The sequence below is a fragment of the Kogia breviceps genome, chromosome 6, assembly GCF_026419965.1.
Source record: "Kogia breviceps isolate mKogBre1 chromosome 6, mKogBre1 haplotype 1, whole genome shotgun sequence".
Taxonomy (NCBI): Eukaryota; Metazoa; Chordata; class Mammalia; order Artiodactyla; family Physeteridae; genus Kogia; species Kogia breviceps.
The window spans coordinates 110,140,155-110,157,475 of NC_081315.1; the positions used below are offsets into that span (position 1 = coordinate 110,140,155).

The 17,321-nt window shown below is 52.5% G+C and overlaps 1 protein-coding gene and 1 long non-coding RNA gene across 3 annotated transcripts in view; one reads left to right on the forward strand and one right to left on the reverse strand.

The window, feature by feature from the left end:
• Positions 1 to 770: 770 nt before the first annotated feature.
• On the reverse strand, positions 771 to 8,401 carry LOC136791980 (uncharacterized). Its single transcript, XR_010841118.1, has 3 exons — positions 8,247 to 8,401; positions 1,657 to 1,801; positions 771 to 1,150 (listed from the first exon to the last, which is right to left on the reverse strand). It is a non-coding gene; the product is annotated as an uncharacterized lncRNA (long non-coding RNA).
• The window catches only part of WDR1 (WD repeat domain 1), a 39,215-nt gene continuing 30,243 nt past the window's right edge, over positions 8,350 to 17,321 (forward strand). The window contains exons 1-2 of one of the 2 annotated variants that reach the window (XM_059065886.2): positions 8,350 to 8,698; positions 9,165 to 9,286. In XM_059065886.2, the coding sequence (XP_058921869.1) occupies positions 8,683 to 8,698; positions 9,165 to 9,286 (138 nt within the window). In that variant the 5' untranslated portion in view covers positions 8,350 to 8,682. The remainder of the gene's footprint in view (positions 8,699 to 9,164; positions 9,287 to 17,321) is intronic. The other variant, XM_067036382.1, reaches the window with a different exon arrangement.

The following is a 17,321-nucleotide window of genomic DNA, read 5'->3' on the forward strand; positions in this document are numbered from 1 at the left end:
CTCCATGGCCCCCACAGCCCTTTCTGGTACTTCTCTCACCAGGAAAGACAGGTCCAGCCACAGAAGACCATCCAGGACCCCCAGACTCAGTCACTCCAGGGCAGGTAGGGGGTGGAGGGCAGGAGACCACACACCAGGATAGCTTCACAGGTACACCTCATCTATGTGCTTCACTTCATTGCATTTCCCTTTTTGTTTTTAAACAAAGTGCAGGTTTGTGGCAACCCTGCATCGAGCAAGTATCAGCACCATTTTTCCAACAACATGTGTCCACTGCATGTCTGTCACAATGTGATTCTCACAATATTTCGAACTTCATTATCGTATTTGGTACGGTGATCTCTGATCAGTGATCTTTGATGTTGCTATTATAATTGTTTGGGGTCACCATGAACTGCACCCATGTAACTGTGTTCTGACGGCTCTACCAACTGGCCACTCCACCGTATCTCCCCCTCTCTTTGTACCTCTGAATTTCCTGAGATACAACAGCATTGAAATTAGGCCAATGAATAAAACTCTTAGAGGCCACTGTAGGGTTAAATGAAAGGAAAAGTCACATGTCTCACCTTAAATCGAAAGCTAGAATGATTAAGCTTAGTGAGGAAGGCAGGTCAAAAGCTGAGAGAGGTCAAAAGCTGAGAGAGGCCAAAAGCTAGGTCTCTCGTGCCAAACAGTTAGCCAAGTTGTGAATGCAAAGGAAAAGTTTTTGAAGGAAATTCAAAGTGCTTCTCCAGTGAATGCGAACGCACAAAGAAAGTTCAACAGCCTTATTGCTGACATGGAGAAAGTTTTACTGCCCTGGATAGAAGAGCAACCAGCCACAACATTCCCTTAAACCAGAGCCTAATCCAGAGCAAGGCCCTAACTCTAAACTCCTTTTGTTTCAAACCCAGATGGAGTCTAGCACCTCAGGACACTAGTCAAGGCCACATTTGATACTCCAGCTGTTCTGAGTCCACACACCCATGCGGGTTAAAGCCAGTCATAGCCGTAAGAGCTGCTAAACTTCAACCAACACAGGCACAGAGTCGTCCTCTGGCATACGCAGCCCCCGTCTACGCCAAGGAGCATCCAGAGCAGCGAACACCAGCAGCTCCTCGCGGCCACACCAGGAAGTTCATTCTTACAGGCTGGCCTCCAGCTTCACCTGGATCATGAAAACAACGCACTTGGTGAGAAGTTAATGCCATACCAGCCCAGAGTCTGAGACAAGTTCTCCCCACAGAGCTTTACCATTACAAAAGGGGCTCATGATGTGTCATTAGTTCCTTCAGGGCGTTGCCTTCTAGAAACCTCAAGGGCAAGGAAATGAAGGTTGGATTTGGGCACCAAAGCTCCACCCCACATACAGGAAGCCTGGATTGGGTGAGCTTACAGGAGGAGAAGTGTACCGCAGGACTCGGTGCAGTCACGGATCCAGCACCAAGAAACCTAGAGCCAGAAGCCAGGGCCTGGAAGACCGTGACAGGAGGAGTCTGGTGAGGTTTCCCTGCCAAAAAGCCTCAAAAGGTTTGCCTCAATTTGCATACTGTAACCCTTAAAGGGATGCTGTGCTCCAAAGCCATTTCCCCTAAGAGGTCTTCACAGGTCACAGGAGGTAGGGAGCTGCCCTCCCTCATCTGAATTCAGACTCTTCCATTGGTTACAGATTACCTTCCTGTTATCTCCCCACGAGTAATCCAATCTCATTCGCAGGATGAAACCCTTGCCAGTGCAGTTTGTCTCCAACACCAGACCGCAGCAGTCCTTGCACAGCCTAGCAGAATCAGCCATTTATCTTGGGCACACAGCACGGGGTCTGGAACACAGTAAAAACTTAATAGATGCATAGTCGGTGTTGATTTTGCCACACGCCTGGAGAGTAATTCTACAGTTTACAATTCACCGTTATCTACTATCTGCTCGAAGTCTCAAAATACTATTCTACCACTTACAGAAGTTGGATAGACAGTTGGCCAGGCAAGAAGCTAGCAATATGCTGTGTCACAGTATATCCGCGAGGCCGAGACTCGTTTGTACTTTCCATCCAATAAAGGATCATCTGAAACAGTCTAGCTTCCTGTCCACAGGGCCAGATTCAAGCTTGGGTACCTTGATTCTTTTGAGCTAGGCTGGAATGGAACATAACAAAACCAAACCTACCTAAACTGAGTTCCGTGCGCAGCTGCTGATTATCAAGAATTGCTGTTTCATTTAAATGTCTTACTTGCTGTCACGTTAGTGATCTAAATTGCCATGGGAATGAAAGTATTTTTACGGCCAAGATACCCACCCCCTTTGTCTGGAGCTCTCTTATCGACACTGAAAGTCTTATGTGCTATCCCAGCACTATTAACTCAGCCAATTCCCTTTACACTGAGCATAACTTAGCTCATCATCATTAACGAGTCAGCCATAGAAGGAACGGGTTGATTTGCTACCTAATCAGATGTAGCTTTATGGGAAGTAATTTTGGGACTCTACATCCTTTAAGGTTAAAGACAGTTCTTTCTGTCCAGGTTGAGATGTTAAGACAGCTGTGCCTTCTAAATTTAGATGTTTGTATCAAGTGGGGACAATGCAAGACAGAAGGTACTCATTTTTTCTCAGGACCAGGTCCCAGGGCCCACCTCAGGGCACTCAAGGAGAACTGGAGAATCACTTCAACACCCATAGCACACCAGGCAGACACCAGTTGCATGGCTGACTTGCAGAAGTCATGCTGCCTGACCTACACAGTCTCGATCCTGCAGGAGCAAGCCTCCCAAGGACCCACAGTCATCCTCCCCAAGATGTCTAAAGCCTCCAACTGTGGCCAACACCGCAGCATCCTCCAGTCTTGGGAATTTCAAGGGGACATAGATGCGCCAACCTGAGAAACGACAACTACAGCCCAAAGATTCATAGGGCTTAAATGGTATGGACATGCCAGAGGAGACTGCAAGCCTCTTTAAATTAAAACCAGATGCCAACCACTCCCAGACGTACACTAGTGGTGCTGCCTAATGCACTAACTTTGGAGATAAATAAGCTGAGGCTCTGACACCAGCCTCACCCTCTGCAATCTCCCTTTGGAACTACCAACTTAAACTTTCAAGTTCATGTTGTCTGCACACAGAGGCCCTTACTATCCAGTCCCAACAACGCCATCAGTAGAGGACTGGAGCCCACACAACCAGGGACCAAGAGCGTGGGCCTTCTCCAAGCCCAGACTCAAGCTGGGGGCATCGAGGCAGAGCTGTCTTGGGCCGCAGACACCACCCGCCCTCTGCCCTTGAAAGCGGAAGCCCTTCCACGCCAGCCAGGCTGAGGAGTTCAGCCTCCTCACATCTTAGAGGCAGACTAAAGAAACGACCAATAAATGTGAAGGTTTGGAGATGGCCAGCAGTGATGCCCCAAGGAGTCAGAGGCACTGGCCTGGAGCAAGTGTTGGCAGAAGCCAGGATGAATTTCTAGAATGCTTCGGCAGCCCGAGATCCTCAGTTATTTGGGGCAGGGGTTGGAGCCACTTCTGCAGAATTGGGACTTGAAGACACCCTGCACTCAGTTATGGAGACTCAGAATTTTTCCACGCCTACAGAGGCCAAGGAGAATGACCCAAGTGCTGCCCAGACTAGAGTGCAAGGACACACCTGGGAAGCTTTCTGGAGAAAGCGAAGCCCCCTTGACCCAAGGTTCCATGTCATCACCAAGGGCACCAGCATGACTCTCAGACCAGACACCCCACAGTAACACAGGATGCCAAGAGATCCTGCAGCCAAGTACCTGCTTCCTGGGTGCCACCCGGACAAAACAGTGCCCAGAGCCCAGCATCACAACCGACCACACAGCCAGCCAGAGACTGTTGGGTCATCTTCTGGCATCAGGACTGAGAGGCAGAGCACTTTGATTCCGAATACTTGCCCCCAAAAGGGCAAACCTTTTCAAATGAAGTGTAATTGACATCATCCTTGAACTTGCCTGAAAGAGCTACTGATTCTACCATTTCCTGGAACACGATCCAGTAAATTGCCTATTCAAGAACACAACTAAGGCTGACAAGTGTTGGTCTGTCCAGTTTAGCCCTTTCTCATGTGCTTAGGACAACAGCTTGGGCGCTGGAGAAGGCAGACCCAAGTTTGAATCCTGGTTGTGCCCCTTGCTTTTGAACTTGGGCCAAGTCATAACCTGATCCAAGAGCATGCAAAAAAACCAGTACCTGACACACAGAAAGGGAGTGCAAGGGCAGAAGTCTGTTGTTCCAGAAAGGGAACCAGGGAGGCTGGGGTGAGGACAGGACTCCATCACCTGTCCTCAGGGCACTTCACCCACCATGCTGAGTCTCAGGCAGCAGTGGAAAGGCAAGTGGGGCTGTGTTAGTTGTAGGACTCATGGGAGTTCTTTGTGCAAAAAGCAAAGGGGAGCAGGGGAATGGAGTGACTGCTGCCCTGTGGGGAGGAGTGAGTGAAGTACTTAGGCCCAAGTCTCTGAAACCAGGTGTGCGGGGCTCCTCTCCTGGATCTGAGAAGGATCAGATAATGAAGGTTGTTGTCTATGAGGTGATGGCTTAAAGAAATGAGAATAGGTCAGTAACTTGAGTAAAGAGAATATATCCCGAGCTATGTTTATGAAATTTAGGCCAAAGCTATGTAGTGCTACTAAGTTCTTAGAAGTACATCCACTGGACATAACCTCAAAGGGGAAAGTTTTGTATGCAAGGTTCCATAGCTTGCAAGGAATTGCAAACTCTTACAGAACTAGCTAGGGGTGTTAGATACTCACCTGCTTGCAAAGCCCAGAGCCCTGCCAGCCTCTGAAATACTGTTTCTTGTCTTGAATTGAGCAGCCCAAGGAGGGACCCAGTAACAAGCTCACACACAGGGTTGGAGGTAAGAATTCACTTCTTGTTCTTGCCTTGGAAGAACTTACAGAGGTTAACATTCATAGGTTTATATAGGCGGGTCAGGGTTTTGCATTATTAATCCTCTGACAAAGGTGTGGAGGACAAAAGCAGAGCTTTTGCTGTCATGGCCCTCAATAGTTCTCCCTTCAAGGAGGGCAGCCCCATGTCCCGCCCCAGGTTTCTAGGACACAAGGTGGGTACCATGTAGCTAAGTTTGCCCCGTGCGCCTTCACCACCCCAGTTCATAGCTAATTGGACTACGGTTGTGAAACTGAGGATTAGATCCATTAAACTGTAACTTGCTTGAATAAGTTGTAACTTGCCTTTACTCATCAATCTTGCTGTAATTGTTCTGGCAAATTGCATCCCCTCCAACCTTCACCCAGCCTAGACTTAAAGAGATTCCTTTAACTGCCCCATATAGATAACAGCTGACACATGGGTCAGTAATAGTTAAGAGATGCCTAAGTGTCCAGGTGCTCCTTTGTTTCTCCTCAAAGCTCTGTATAGACTCCCAATTCATGGAGGAGGCAACAGGGGCTGAGGCAGATTCCCGTAGGGCCGCACATCCTGAGCCCTCGTTTTCGCTACAAAGCAGTTGGCAGAACCAAAGGGGGCAAAGGTAAAGCCTCCTCATACACATATCTAGAGCCAGACTACGGGTTTCCTCCGAGTTACCCAATTCAGGTAACTGCAACCAGTTTCCCCAAAGCCAGTCTAGGAGTTCTCCTGGAGAAAGACTTAAGGAGTTGCCCCAAAGTGCATGTTTTTAAGAGACACTATTTTACGTGCTTTGGAATTCAGTGCAAAGTCACGTGATGCTCTTGTGGCTCATTCTCTCCAGGATGACAATCAGCAGCTTCCTTTAGCTTGTCTGGTAGGCCCTGACCGTCACTAAGTATTGGAAAAACATGGTCCCTGTTCTCATGTTTACAGCGGGGGCAGGGGTAAGCAAGCTGGATTAATCCAGCAGGCACAGCAACAAATGTTAAATGCTGCTTACATACAGTTTAAGAATTCAGTTGAATGGACTCTGGCCTTAAACGGGGGTGGCAGGGAAGGCCCAGAAACAGGTGCAGTAGCCCCCAGGCAGGCACTGTGCCAGTGGCAGAGCTGAAAGACTTGGTGAAAAAGCAGCTTGAGAGCCAGGCTAGATGAGATTTGGTGAAGGATTGAATGTGAGGGTGAGAATGGGTGGGTGAGGTTTCTGACCTGTGCAGCTAGAGAGATGGGGTCACTGGTCACTGCAGGAAGGGACCCCCCCCCCCCCCCGCAAAGGAGTCTGGTCTCATTCACTTTGGTCTGGCCCTAGGCGGCTTCTCTGGGACATTCCCGAGGTGCCAGAAGGCAGTTTCAGAAGTGAGGGTCTCAAAAGCGGCTGGACTGACACAGCAGTGAGTCACCAGAGAACAGTCGTTTCAGGGTCCCCACTGGAGGCCAAGGTCACATTGTTAGGTGGTTGTATTAAAGGCGTGGGTGAGGAGTAGGAGAAACGGAGGAGAGTTGGAAACACAGCTAGCTTCAGCTCAAGTATCAGAGCCCTTACAGCTGAAACAACCAGACCAAGCTCACCCCAGAGAAGAGCACCCCACACCCCTCTTCCTTCCAACTGCCACAACTCCCTGCCAAGTCACACTGTCTGCGATTTAAGTTTCATAAAGGCCAGCATCCCCACCGCACCCGAACTTTTCTCAAGCCCCCAGACCAACCTAATTTACTTGTAAGCTAAAAGAGCCATAGAGCCTAGCATCCTACCAGGGGTTTGGAACTTAATTCTAAGTAAGTTTGCTTTATAGTCTCATTTTCACCGAGTCCAATGAGGCTTTACCCACATGCATAAGGGCTTGAGGCTGAGGCCTCAGTTTTACTTTCAAGTCAGTCCTTGCATTACATAGATGCCCTAGCGATGAACTTAAGTTATCACACCTGCTCTTAACCCAGTCCCAATAAGGGTAATAATTAAACCCTGTTTTCTCAGAATAATTACAGCTCCCACCTGTAGAACACTTGTTTTTCACTTCTGCTTTAGAAATCTCACCTTTATGTACAAAGACAACATTTCTAGGGTCCTTCAATTCACAAAACTACCTTACCGTCTACCCTGTGCCAGGAACACACTCCCAACAAGACTAGTGAACGGAGTATCAGGAATGCACTTGAAAGGGCTGGAAGGTTGCAGTTCAAAATAAGATGGTCAGGGTAGGGGAGTTTCACTGAAAAAAGTGACGCGAGCAGAGCATTTAAGTACTTTTCAGAGTAATTCCAGGTAGCAAACAGAGGTGGGGGGGCACCGCAGGTGCAAGAGAGAGCCTGGGGCATTCCTGGGGTACCAAGGAAGTTGGGGTGCTGCAGAAAGCAAGAGCAGAGCTGAAGGCAAAGGAGAGTAAGATGGCGTCTCATGGAACCCATCACACAGGGCCCAGTAGGCCGTGTTAAGCCCTTTGGCTTGAATTTTGAGATTCCAAGCGCCTACAAGTTTTAAGCTGAGGAACAGATTCGATCTTCAGTTTTGAAACAGACTGCAGTCGGGAGAGCAGTCTGTGACGGTCGGGGAGCAAAAGTCAAGAGACCAGATAGGAAACACCTGCGTTAACCCAGGTAAGACTTCAGGGCTCTGCAGAGCCTTAATTGGCTCTTAATAGGCTCTGCAGGCCTATTAAGTGGAAGACGCAAAAAATGAACCTGGATGCAGTCTGAAAATAGAGCGAACAGGATTTCCCAGTGGATTAGAGAAAGTCAAGTATCACCCCGAGGTTTTCTAGTTTGGGCTTCAGGCCCTTTAACGTATTCTCACATTTACCCTCCTCCCCAATTCCGGTGGAAAGACAGTAGCCCCCAGCCCCCGCTCAAAGGTTTGGTTCAAAGTATTAACACCTGAGAACCCTTGCTTCTCCCCTCGCAACGAGCCGCTGCCTCGACCTTACAAGTGGAAGCTCCCTTTCCCTTCTGCTTTCTTCATTAGAAAATAAGCCCTACTTTTCTTCGAACGTACATCCCCTTTGCTCCACGGCTTCCTAGCTTTCTAAAAGAAAGTTTTGAGAGCTCGGCCCTGCAAGGTACATCCCTAAAGTTCCTCCTGCCAGCTGCTTTTTTCCAGGAAGGGCGACTCCCAGTTAGCCTCGCTTTAAAAAGCAACCAAGAAAAAGCACTCTCCTACGTTTCCAAAGCCCAAGCCGGCCCCTCACAGCTTCTGCAAACAGCAGGCGCCCACCCCGCCGGAAGGCTGGCGGCTCGGGAACGCCCGCTACGCAAACACAGGCAGGAAAAAGGCTTCCCCACAGCGCTCCGCTGCTTTCAGCGCCCGCAAAACTTCAGCAAGAAGCAACCTCGAGTACCCCAACCTTCCGCCCACCCTTCCCCAGCGACCCCCGCCCTCACAAACCTCTCCCACCAGTTCCCAAGAGCATTCTGACGCCCAGCGCCGCGAGCCCCGCCTTTTCATAGGGCCGCGAGGGACGTCACTTCCGGGGCGGAGTTCCAGGGGCGGGGCCCGCGGGGGGGAGGGGCGCGGCCAGGTCCGCGCAGGCTTGCCGGGGCAGCAGCGTTCGAGCTGAGCGCTTGACTATATATGGTCAAAGCTGGGGGCGAGCCGCGCGCGGGGCCGCGCTTCCGGGTTCGGCGCGTACTCAGCGGCAGCGCGCAGGGCAGGGCGCGAGCCGGCCTCGGAGACCTGGCCTCGGACCGCCCCCTCCGCGCACCGCACGCCCGGCGCCGCCTTTCGGCCCCTGTCCCCGGCTCGGCCTCGGCCCCGTCTGACTCTCGGCGCGCGCGGCCCCGGAGGCTCTCGGCGAGCGCTGCGCGGTAACAAGTGGGCAAAGATGCCATACGAGATCAGTAAGTGCCGCGGCCCGGTGCCCCCTTGATGGGCTCCGGCCCTGCCTGGCCCCCTCGGCCATCGGCGGGGCGCGAGGAGCGGGAGGCCTGGAGGGGTCCCCGGGGCGCGGGGGAGGGGTGCGGGCGCAAGCCGGTGAGCGACCCGCCGCCCTCGGGGGCTCCGGACGGCGATCCCCGGCCAGGGGGGCGCCCCAAAGTTGGCGATGCGGTCGGAGCCCCGCGGAGCCCCCGCATCCCTGAAGGGCCTGGTGGGGAGCGCGGACCAGGAAGTCGCGCCGTCCCCTGCGCTCCTTCAAAGTGGCGACCGCCCCTCCGGGTGGAGGCAACAGGTGACCGGCTGAGACCGGCCCAGGGCCCCTCTCCTTTTCCCCCTCTCCTCCCGTCCCCTGCTCTCTGTCCTCAGCCCGGTGGGGGGCCGAGGCAGGGGCTGCCCCTCATGTGCCGTGCTGCGTTTGTGTCTCTGCAGAGAAGGTGTTCGCCAGCCTCCCCCAGGTGGAGAGGGGTGTCTCCAAAATCATCGGCGGCGACCCCAGGGGCAACAATTTTCTTTACACCAATGGAAAGTGCGTCATCCTAAGGAACATCGACGTGAGTACCTACCCGCTTCCCCCGCACCAGGCGCTAGTTCCTGTCCTGGGCGCAGCTCCTGGGTGAATTCTTCCCTTCCGCCACCTCACCGGCCGCCCGGCGGCCTGGGGAGAGCACGCCACGCCCCCTCAGCCTTGGGAAGACACCTGGGAAGCCCAGAAAGACAGCTTCAGATTTCTACAGGCCCAATTCTCTTTCTTCGTGGGGAAGCTGAGGCTCAGATTAGTTCAGTTCAAGAGAAGAAGGGCTCTGGGTTCGAGGGATGGGACCTTGATCTTGGGGTGGTTGGTGACTTGGCCTCGCTGAGTCCCAGTTTTCTCATCTGTAAAATGGAGGTGATGAGATGAGGCTTCCCTCCACTTCCCCCAGCTGCCTGGGCCTCCTGAGTGAGACACTACATCCCTCCAGCCCAGCATGCCTGGCAGACACCCAACACTGGTTAAATGGCACTCGTGTTTAATCATTTCACATACAGGGTCCGCCAGTGTGGCAGAGCCCGGACTCACAGGCAGGCCTCTGCATTTCAGTTTGATCTTCCAGCTACAAATCTGACCCCCCAGTGCAAAATCAGGAACCAATGTTTTCCCATGAATCATCTGCATGGGCATCCTGTACCCAGGCTGAGAATGCTTCTAGAGCCCACTCCTTGGGAAATGCTGGAATTTTTCCATTACTGCTCTGTAATCATTGAAATGACCCAGTCTGCTGGTCAGTCTTCTGGCTGCTAGGACGACACGTGGAAATCTTTTCTTCTGCCTGCCTCAGCTGAGTGGTGGGGTGGGGTATGGAAGCCAGAGGTACCAACATGACCATTTGGGGTTGTATCGGGGGTTTCTCCTGAGCTTGGGGTGGGACCTTGTGCACAGTTTGTAGGTGGGTGATTTTGATTGGCAATGCCCCTAAGGGATGTCAACTTAAATTCACATGTGTTGTGCATGATTACCTTTGGGGGATTGGAACTGTCGCTTTTGAGAGACCCGTGTTCTCAGGAGCCTCAGGGCTGGCTGAGGGAATGAAGGGGCTCTTTGGGCCTTGGTTTCCTTGTCTGTGAGAGGAGAGGCCCCTGTGTGGAATGAGGTGCTTCTGGCTCTGCCCCCATCTCTCTGGTCAAGCCAAGCAGTCTGCTGGGAGACAGAGCTCTATTTGGCAGTTTTCTCCCCTGCCCAGGATGGCTGGGCACCTCACTGGAGGGGGGTGGGTGGGTGTGAATGTGCCTTGAAGGTGCTAACAGCTCCTCTTCTAGATATGGATTCCTAGAAAGTGGATCCTGCCTTGCTCAGAACTGGGGGAAACATCACCAAGGACTTAGATCATAAAGATCTATAGGTCTCCAGAGAAGTCCTGAGATATTGAGGAAATAAAAGTTGAGATGGCCCTTAGTAGATAGATACTCACTTGTAGTTTGTCAAATAAAATGGGCGAAAGCATTCTCAGGGATACAGTACAGTGGAATGAATTCTTGGGTTTGTCCCTAACAAGGCACACACACATCGTGGCAGGCTACACTCACTTCCAGATTGGAGACCTCACATGAAGACCTACTGTGTGTCTGGTACCATGAAAGGTTCTTAACCTTCAGCATCTCCTTTATACCCTGCACCCCCTGCAGTAGACCCATTGCTCAGAACTGGGGTCAGGCTCAGCGAGGTGAAGGTAGCCAGTAATGGGAGCTGCTTCCAGTGGAGAAGCTGTTTACAGCCACAGACAAGCACCCTCTTTGCAGGAGGCAAAAAAGGGTGCTTGCTGGACCTGACTTGTGGAACCCATTCTGCTTGTTCTTCTGAGCTTTTTATTCTTAATCAGTACTCCAGAGTTCACCATTCTCTTTTGAGGGCACATCTGCTTTCCTTTCCCATCTATTTGTAAGTTTCTACAGGACCAGGACAGCATTGGGATGCTGATGTGTTCCTTCCTCTCTGTTATGGGCATACATCAGGCATTTAGGCTTTTGTTCAATGGGGGTGGACCATTGGTACTTGAGTAAAGGTGGGTACATTTTTAATTAGGGCAGAGTACCCCTGGGAAAAAGACATGAATCTAATGAACATTCCGGAAATAGGAAGGAAGGTCATCTGGTTGGAATACGGGCTCAGAGTAGAGAAGAGACATGAAAGAGAGGAGGGGACCAGATGGTGGAATGTCCAACAGATGTCTGATTGGCAGCTCATACTTAATGTGCCCAAACCATATTTGGGTTTCCCATGTGTCTGTCCCCAGAACAGTGATGCCACTCCTCAGCTGGTCAGGCCCCAACCTTGGACTTCTCCTTGGTTCCCCCTTCAGTGCCATATTTAGTTCTTCAGTGAATCCTGTTGACTCTACATTCAAAGACTGCAGAATCTGACAGAACTGCTCATCCAAGCTACCATGCTCTCTCACCTGGATTGCAAAAACAAAAGGCCAACCTGGTCTTCCACCCTGGCCCTCCTCTAGTCTGCTCTCAGCACCACGGCTGGGCCAGTTATATTAAAATATGAGATCAAGTCGCTCCTTTGCTCTCCCCGACCCACCGAGGCTGATAGGGCCTTGCTGTCCAGCCTTGCACCTTTGATCTCACCTCACTGCTCACCTTCTCCCACTGGCTCCAGGCACCCCGGCTTCTGCGCTCTCCCTGGAGCACGCTCCATGTGGGTCTCAGGACACGGGCATTGCTGTGCCCTTTGTCTGGATATTCTTTCTTCAAATAGCTGCATGGCTCACTCCCTGTCTTGGTTTATGTTTCTGTTTAGATGTTGCCATGTGGCAGGGGCCCCTCCTAAATAGCGCTCCCATCCTGGCCTTCTCTGCCTTTTGGTGCTAATGGTGCATGGCGAGCCAGCCGGCAAGCAGCCACCCTAACCTGCTATGTCCTGGCCTAGCACAGTACCTGGCATGTAGTAGGTGCTCAGTAAGTCATTTATTGATTGAAAGGCCTTGAAAGCCAGGCTGTGTCATGGAGATAATAGGCAGCCACTAAAGGTTTTACTGCATGGAAGTAAGAAAGGCTTAGCCTGGTTCAGGCTGCTGGACCTTAATTGTGTGGCATCCACCTTTATTAACACCAAGCAGGTATCAGACCCTTGCTGACCTTCCACTTGGAGCCACGGCTGTCATTCACTTTATTTCCTTAAAAGTTGTTTTGTGAACCCAGCATAACGGCACTTCTTAAGCTGGTAGAAAAGAGTGTTTCTTGTCTATTTTCTTTCAACACATCCGATTGCCACACCTTGGAGAGGAAGTTCTCCATAGTTAAAAGCATGCAGTGACGTGGCCATTCAGAAAGAAGTATTACAGAAGGAGGGAACCTGATACGCTCTTAACTCTAGGCCTGCATCACCTAGATGTAGTCTGGGAAGGTTCCTCCCAGTGGCTGTGAAGGAGCCTCTTCGTATTCTGAACTGACCAGGATCACTTCCCTGTAAAACAGCTTTGGCAAGTGAGACTCCCGGCAGAGGCCCCTCCACTGCCAGAAGCAGCCAGCAGATTTGCAACAAGGGCAAGTTTGGGGCTTGCTTTTTAAAATATCCAGTCCTTAAATTCCAGAACTAATATATATATTTTATATATATACACACACACACACGCACACATATATATGTGTACACATACACATATGTGTGTGTGTATATATGTATTTGGAAAAAATGATTTATATAAAGTTAAACTCCAGGGAGTGCAATGTTTGTAGCAGTTTGACGTTGCTCTGCTTCCAGTCACAGGATCAGTGGACTCATCTCCTTGAACAGAGTATAGACCAGGTTGGGAGATGTTGAACTTGAGTGCTGAGTTTCACGCAGAATGATCTGCTGCCAGTCGTGTGCAGAAGGACCACTTGTGCGTTCCCTTCAGGTGGGGGAGAAGGACTGACCTCGTCCCTTCTGTCCCATTGCACGTGCCTCTGAGTCCCTGCTGCACGTCCGGGATGGCCGCCGGCCCCGCGGGGAGTGCAGACACAGAAGTCCTGCCTGTGCGGAGCTCGCTGCCTTGGGTGGGAGTGAAATGGGCCCCCGGGTGACAGGAGGAAGTGGCGTGTTTGATTACCACCTGGACAGAAAGCCAGCAGGCTGCACACGTGTGGGGTCCAGGGCAAGGAGAACACTGAGGAAGCTGGGGCTCCGAGAAGACCCCGGAGCTGAGTGGAGCCCGAGTGGTGGGGACGTGCCTCACTGGCTCCCAGGCCAGTGACCCTCAGGTGCTTTGGATGTGACATCAATGTCACCCCCTCCCCCTCTCATTGCTGGTCGTGGTGCGGCCCCCCCATGTGTCAGCTGGCTCCGGGTGGGCACTTCCATTTCTCTTCCCTCCACCCTTCCCCCTCCACCTCCTTTACTTGAGCCCGAGTTAATCCTGTTGCAAGTATCTATAAGCACCTGCTTTGTAGTGAAGCCCATGCCTAGTTCTGGAGACACCCCAGCAAAAGCCTGTCCTCATGGAGCTTGCAGTCTCCCAGGGAGACCAACACTCAGAAGGGACTGATGCTGAGAGGAGGAGACGTGGCGTGCCGTGCCGTGAGGACTTCTGAGCAGCTGGGGGCCCGGTTAGGGACCAGTCAGTGGAGAGGGGTTGGCGAGAGGGCCCCGCACAGGTTGTGGAGTTTTGTGGCTGGAGCGCTGGAGTTGGGGGGAGTGACAGGCAGGCAGGAGAGGGTGTGGGGCTCTGATGCTGGGGGCCGGGGCAGCTCTGAGACAGCCCAGCCCTGACCAGAGGCCACCAGAACCATGAAAAGTTTCAGTGGATAAGCAGTGCTGTAGAGAACTGGTTCTGTATCTAAGATGTGAGGCGGGACAGAGACCGGTTAGGAAGCTGCTCAAAGATTAAGGCATCATCAGCTGGTTCATCCAATCCTGGGTCTTGGTGTTGCCCACACACATTCCATCTTGCTGAGCCCTGCCCGCAGCCACAGTGCCCAAGATTAAATCAGTGGTTTTCAGTGAAGCCGTTTCGCCCCTGCTTCCACCCTGTTAAGGGATGCTTGGCAATGTCTGAAGACATTTTTGTGCTACTGGTATCTAGTGGGTAGAGGCCAGGGTGTTGCCAAACATCCCACAATGCACAGGGCTGTCCTGCAGCCCGAAGTGTCAGCAGGGGTGATTGAAGAACTTAGAACTTAGCGCTTTAGAAGAAGTGTGTCCTGAATGCTTTGGGAACAAGAGGGAAGGACCAGCTGTGCCACAGAGCTGCAGGGAAGGCTTCTGGAGAAAGGGCACTTTTGAGTTGGGTTTTGGAGGGTGAGTAAGAGTTCTCCAGGAACGGCATTGAGACAACAGAGATGGGAGTCTAGACAGGGAATACAAGTGCATGGAGGTTGAAAAAAGTGATGAATCAGACCTGGTCCCTGCCCTCTATGGGAAGCTCTGTGGGTATAAGAATGACATGTAGTCCAAGGTAGAAAGTAATCAGGGCAGTGGGGAGGGAGGTTAGGGAAGGTAGTGTGAGCTTTCTGGGCTGGGAGAGATATTTCCAGCTTGGAGCATCAGAGAAGGCTTCTTGGAGGAGGTAACCGTTGCCTGAGGTTAAAAGATAATTAGGAGAAGGTTATCTGGGACCGGGAAGTAGGGAGGATATTCCAGACTGAGGCAGATAAAGGGAAGAGTTTCACAGCTAGCGATCTGATGGAGGGCAGAATGGGAAATGGACTTTGGACCATAGGTCCAGACATGGCTGCGTTCTTCCGGGTGAGAGGGAGCCTTGAAGGTTGAGCAGGGCAGGCTGATCGCCCTGTGTATGAAGTCACTGGTTCACTGCTAGACCCTAGGCCAGCCCAGAGGAGGTGCAGGTGTGGGGAGTTCTTTGGAGGAGTGAATGTACAATACTTGGTGTGTTCTCACCACCCTCTGGGGCACTGTGATCAGGCTGAGCCTCTGGGTTTGGACCTGCAGGTCTGGAAGCACAGAGGTTTGTGGAGCTGCCTAGCAGCCGGGTCGCTCTGTAGTCCTTCAAGTTGAGCCCTCGTTGCCAGTGGGCAGAGGACCCTGCAAGTTGTGTTTGTTGCACAGGTCCCACTACCAGGGCCTGTTTTTAGGAACTGGGTGTGTTTAGAAAGGCAGTGCTCTGGAAACTTAATCCTCCTGAAGGTCGTGCTCACTTTGCCTGGTTTGGAGGAGGCCCAGGTCCTTCTCTGGAGGCCTCCGCAGCACTGTGTCCTGCAGCTTCAGTGGTTGGGCAGCCTTCCCGATCCCTGACATGTCCATTGGGTTCACAGGGGGCCAGGTGTGCCGTAGCAAGCCGCCTTGCGCTGTGGCCGGAGCCACCCCTTTACCATACTTGTAAAGTGCAGTGGTGACCTCTGACCTCAGCACCTGAGCCTCAGGACAAAAGAACGGGAGAGAGCCTTGAGGGGCTCTTTTAGTGATCCCCCCCCCCCCGCTGTGTTGTGGAAAGGTGTGGGGGGAGATTGCTTAGCTTGCTGGTGGGCAGGGGCTCTGTGCACAGGTGGGAGGTGAGAGTGGCCTCCTCCTCCAAGGCACTTGCACTGCTGGGCCCTGAACCAGCCCTCTGCAATGATGCGATCAGAGTTGGGATGTAGAGCCTGGTGGATCAATGGAAGGCAGAGGGGTCAGTTAGAACAACAATGTCAGGATATTGTCCCAGTCCCAGGACAGGCAGGAAGAACTGGATGGAGTCTGGCTGGGGTGGAAAGACAAGATGGGATTGAGAGCTGTTGCAGAAGATGGGACAGTGCTGGGGCAGGCCTGTGGGGTGGGGGTGGGGGTCACAGGTGGGGGGCAGGGCTGGGATGAGCCTGGGGTCTCGGTGAGATGACAGGAGATTTTCACGGGCTCTGCCTGCCTCTGCGCACATCTGCTAGGGACCCACGGGTCTCAAATGCCAGGGCTTCCTCCTGCCAGGTTTCTGCCTGAAGTCCCTTGTCCCCTGATGGGGGCAGGGCAGGAAGGAAGTCCTAGGGGAGGGGCACCCCAGCCTCACACCCTCTGGCAGGGCAGAAGACCCAGCCCGCCCTGAAGGTCTCCCTGCGGCTCCTGGAGTTGGCTTCCTTCCCTTCCTGTCTCATTCCCCATTCCCGAGTGCTTCCCCAGATAAACTGCACACCCCAAATCCTGTTCTCCCTGGAGACCGTGGAGGGGGGAGGGGAAGAACTACTGCCTGCTCTGAGGGTCTGAGTCTGACCCGGCTGGTCTGCGATGAGCCTGGCCTGCAGTGGACACATTGGGCACAGGGAGGCATCATCTTTGGCTCAAGTAGCCGGCCTCCCTGTGTGCGGAGCAGCAGGGAGGGGTTGCTGCTGATCAGATGTATTGTGTTCTTTATGTTCAGCCTGGAGAACTCGCCCCCGGTTGTATTCCGAATACGGACGAGGTGCTGTCTCACCCAGCCCAGAGCCTGCTAGGGATGACCCTGGGGTTTCACTCACCCTGACCATTTAGGGGGAGGACTTTTAGGGGCAGAACTTCCTCCCAGAGCGGCTGCTTACTCATCTTCCACCAGCCACCCACTCACCCTCAAAGGGCAGTGCCAGGCTGTACATCAGCGTGGTCATTGCCCTCGGGGGGGTGGCTTTCCCATCCGTAGTGCCCACGTGTGGGTGTGAGAGTCCTCGGTCAGCCTCGAAATGGACAACTGAACAAGAGCCTTTGTGGCGGCCTGGCCACAGACCACTTTTGCCAGCTTCTCTGTGAGGGAAGTTGTCTCCGTTAGAATGTTCGGGTACAGAGGACTAACCTGGGCAGGGACAGGTTGGGTTAGATGGACGTTTAATGGATCCTGGGGGTCATCATTTTATTGAGGTGTAATTTAGGTGCAATAAAATCCATCCGTTTTAAGTGCACAACTTGAGTTTTGACAAACTGATACTGTCCCATCACCACCACCGTGATCATGGTACAGAACGTTCCAGTTACTCCCAAAGGTGCCCTCTTGCCCCTCACACTCTGTCGGCCTCTCTCCACCCTCCCCCCAGGCCCTGGCAGCCCCGACCTGCTTTCTGTCACTGTGGGCTTACCTTTCCTAGACTTTGATCAGAAAGGAACCCTGCAGTGTGTTCTCTTTCGCGTCCAGCTTTGTCACTTAGCGTAGGCTTTCGAGGCTCCTTCCTGTG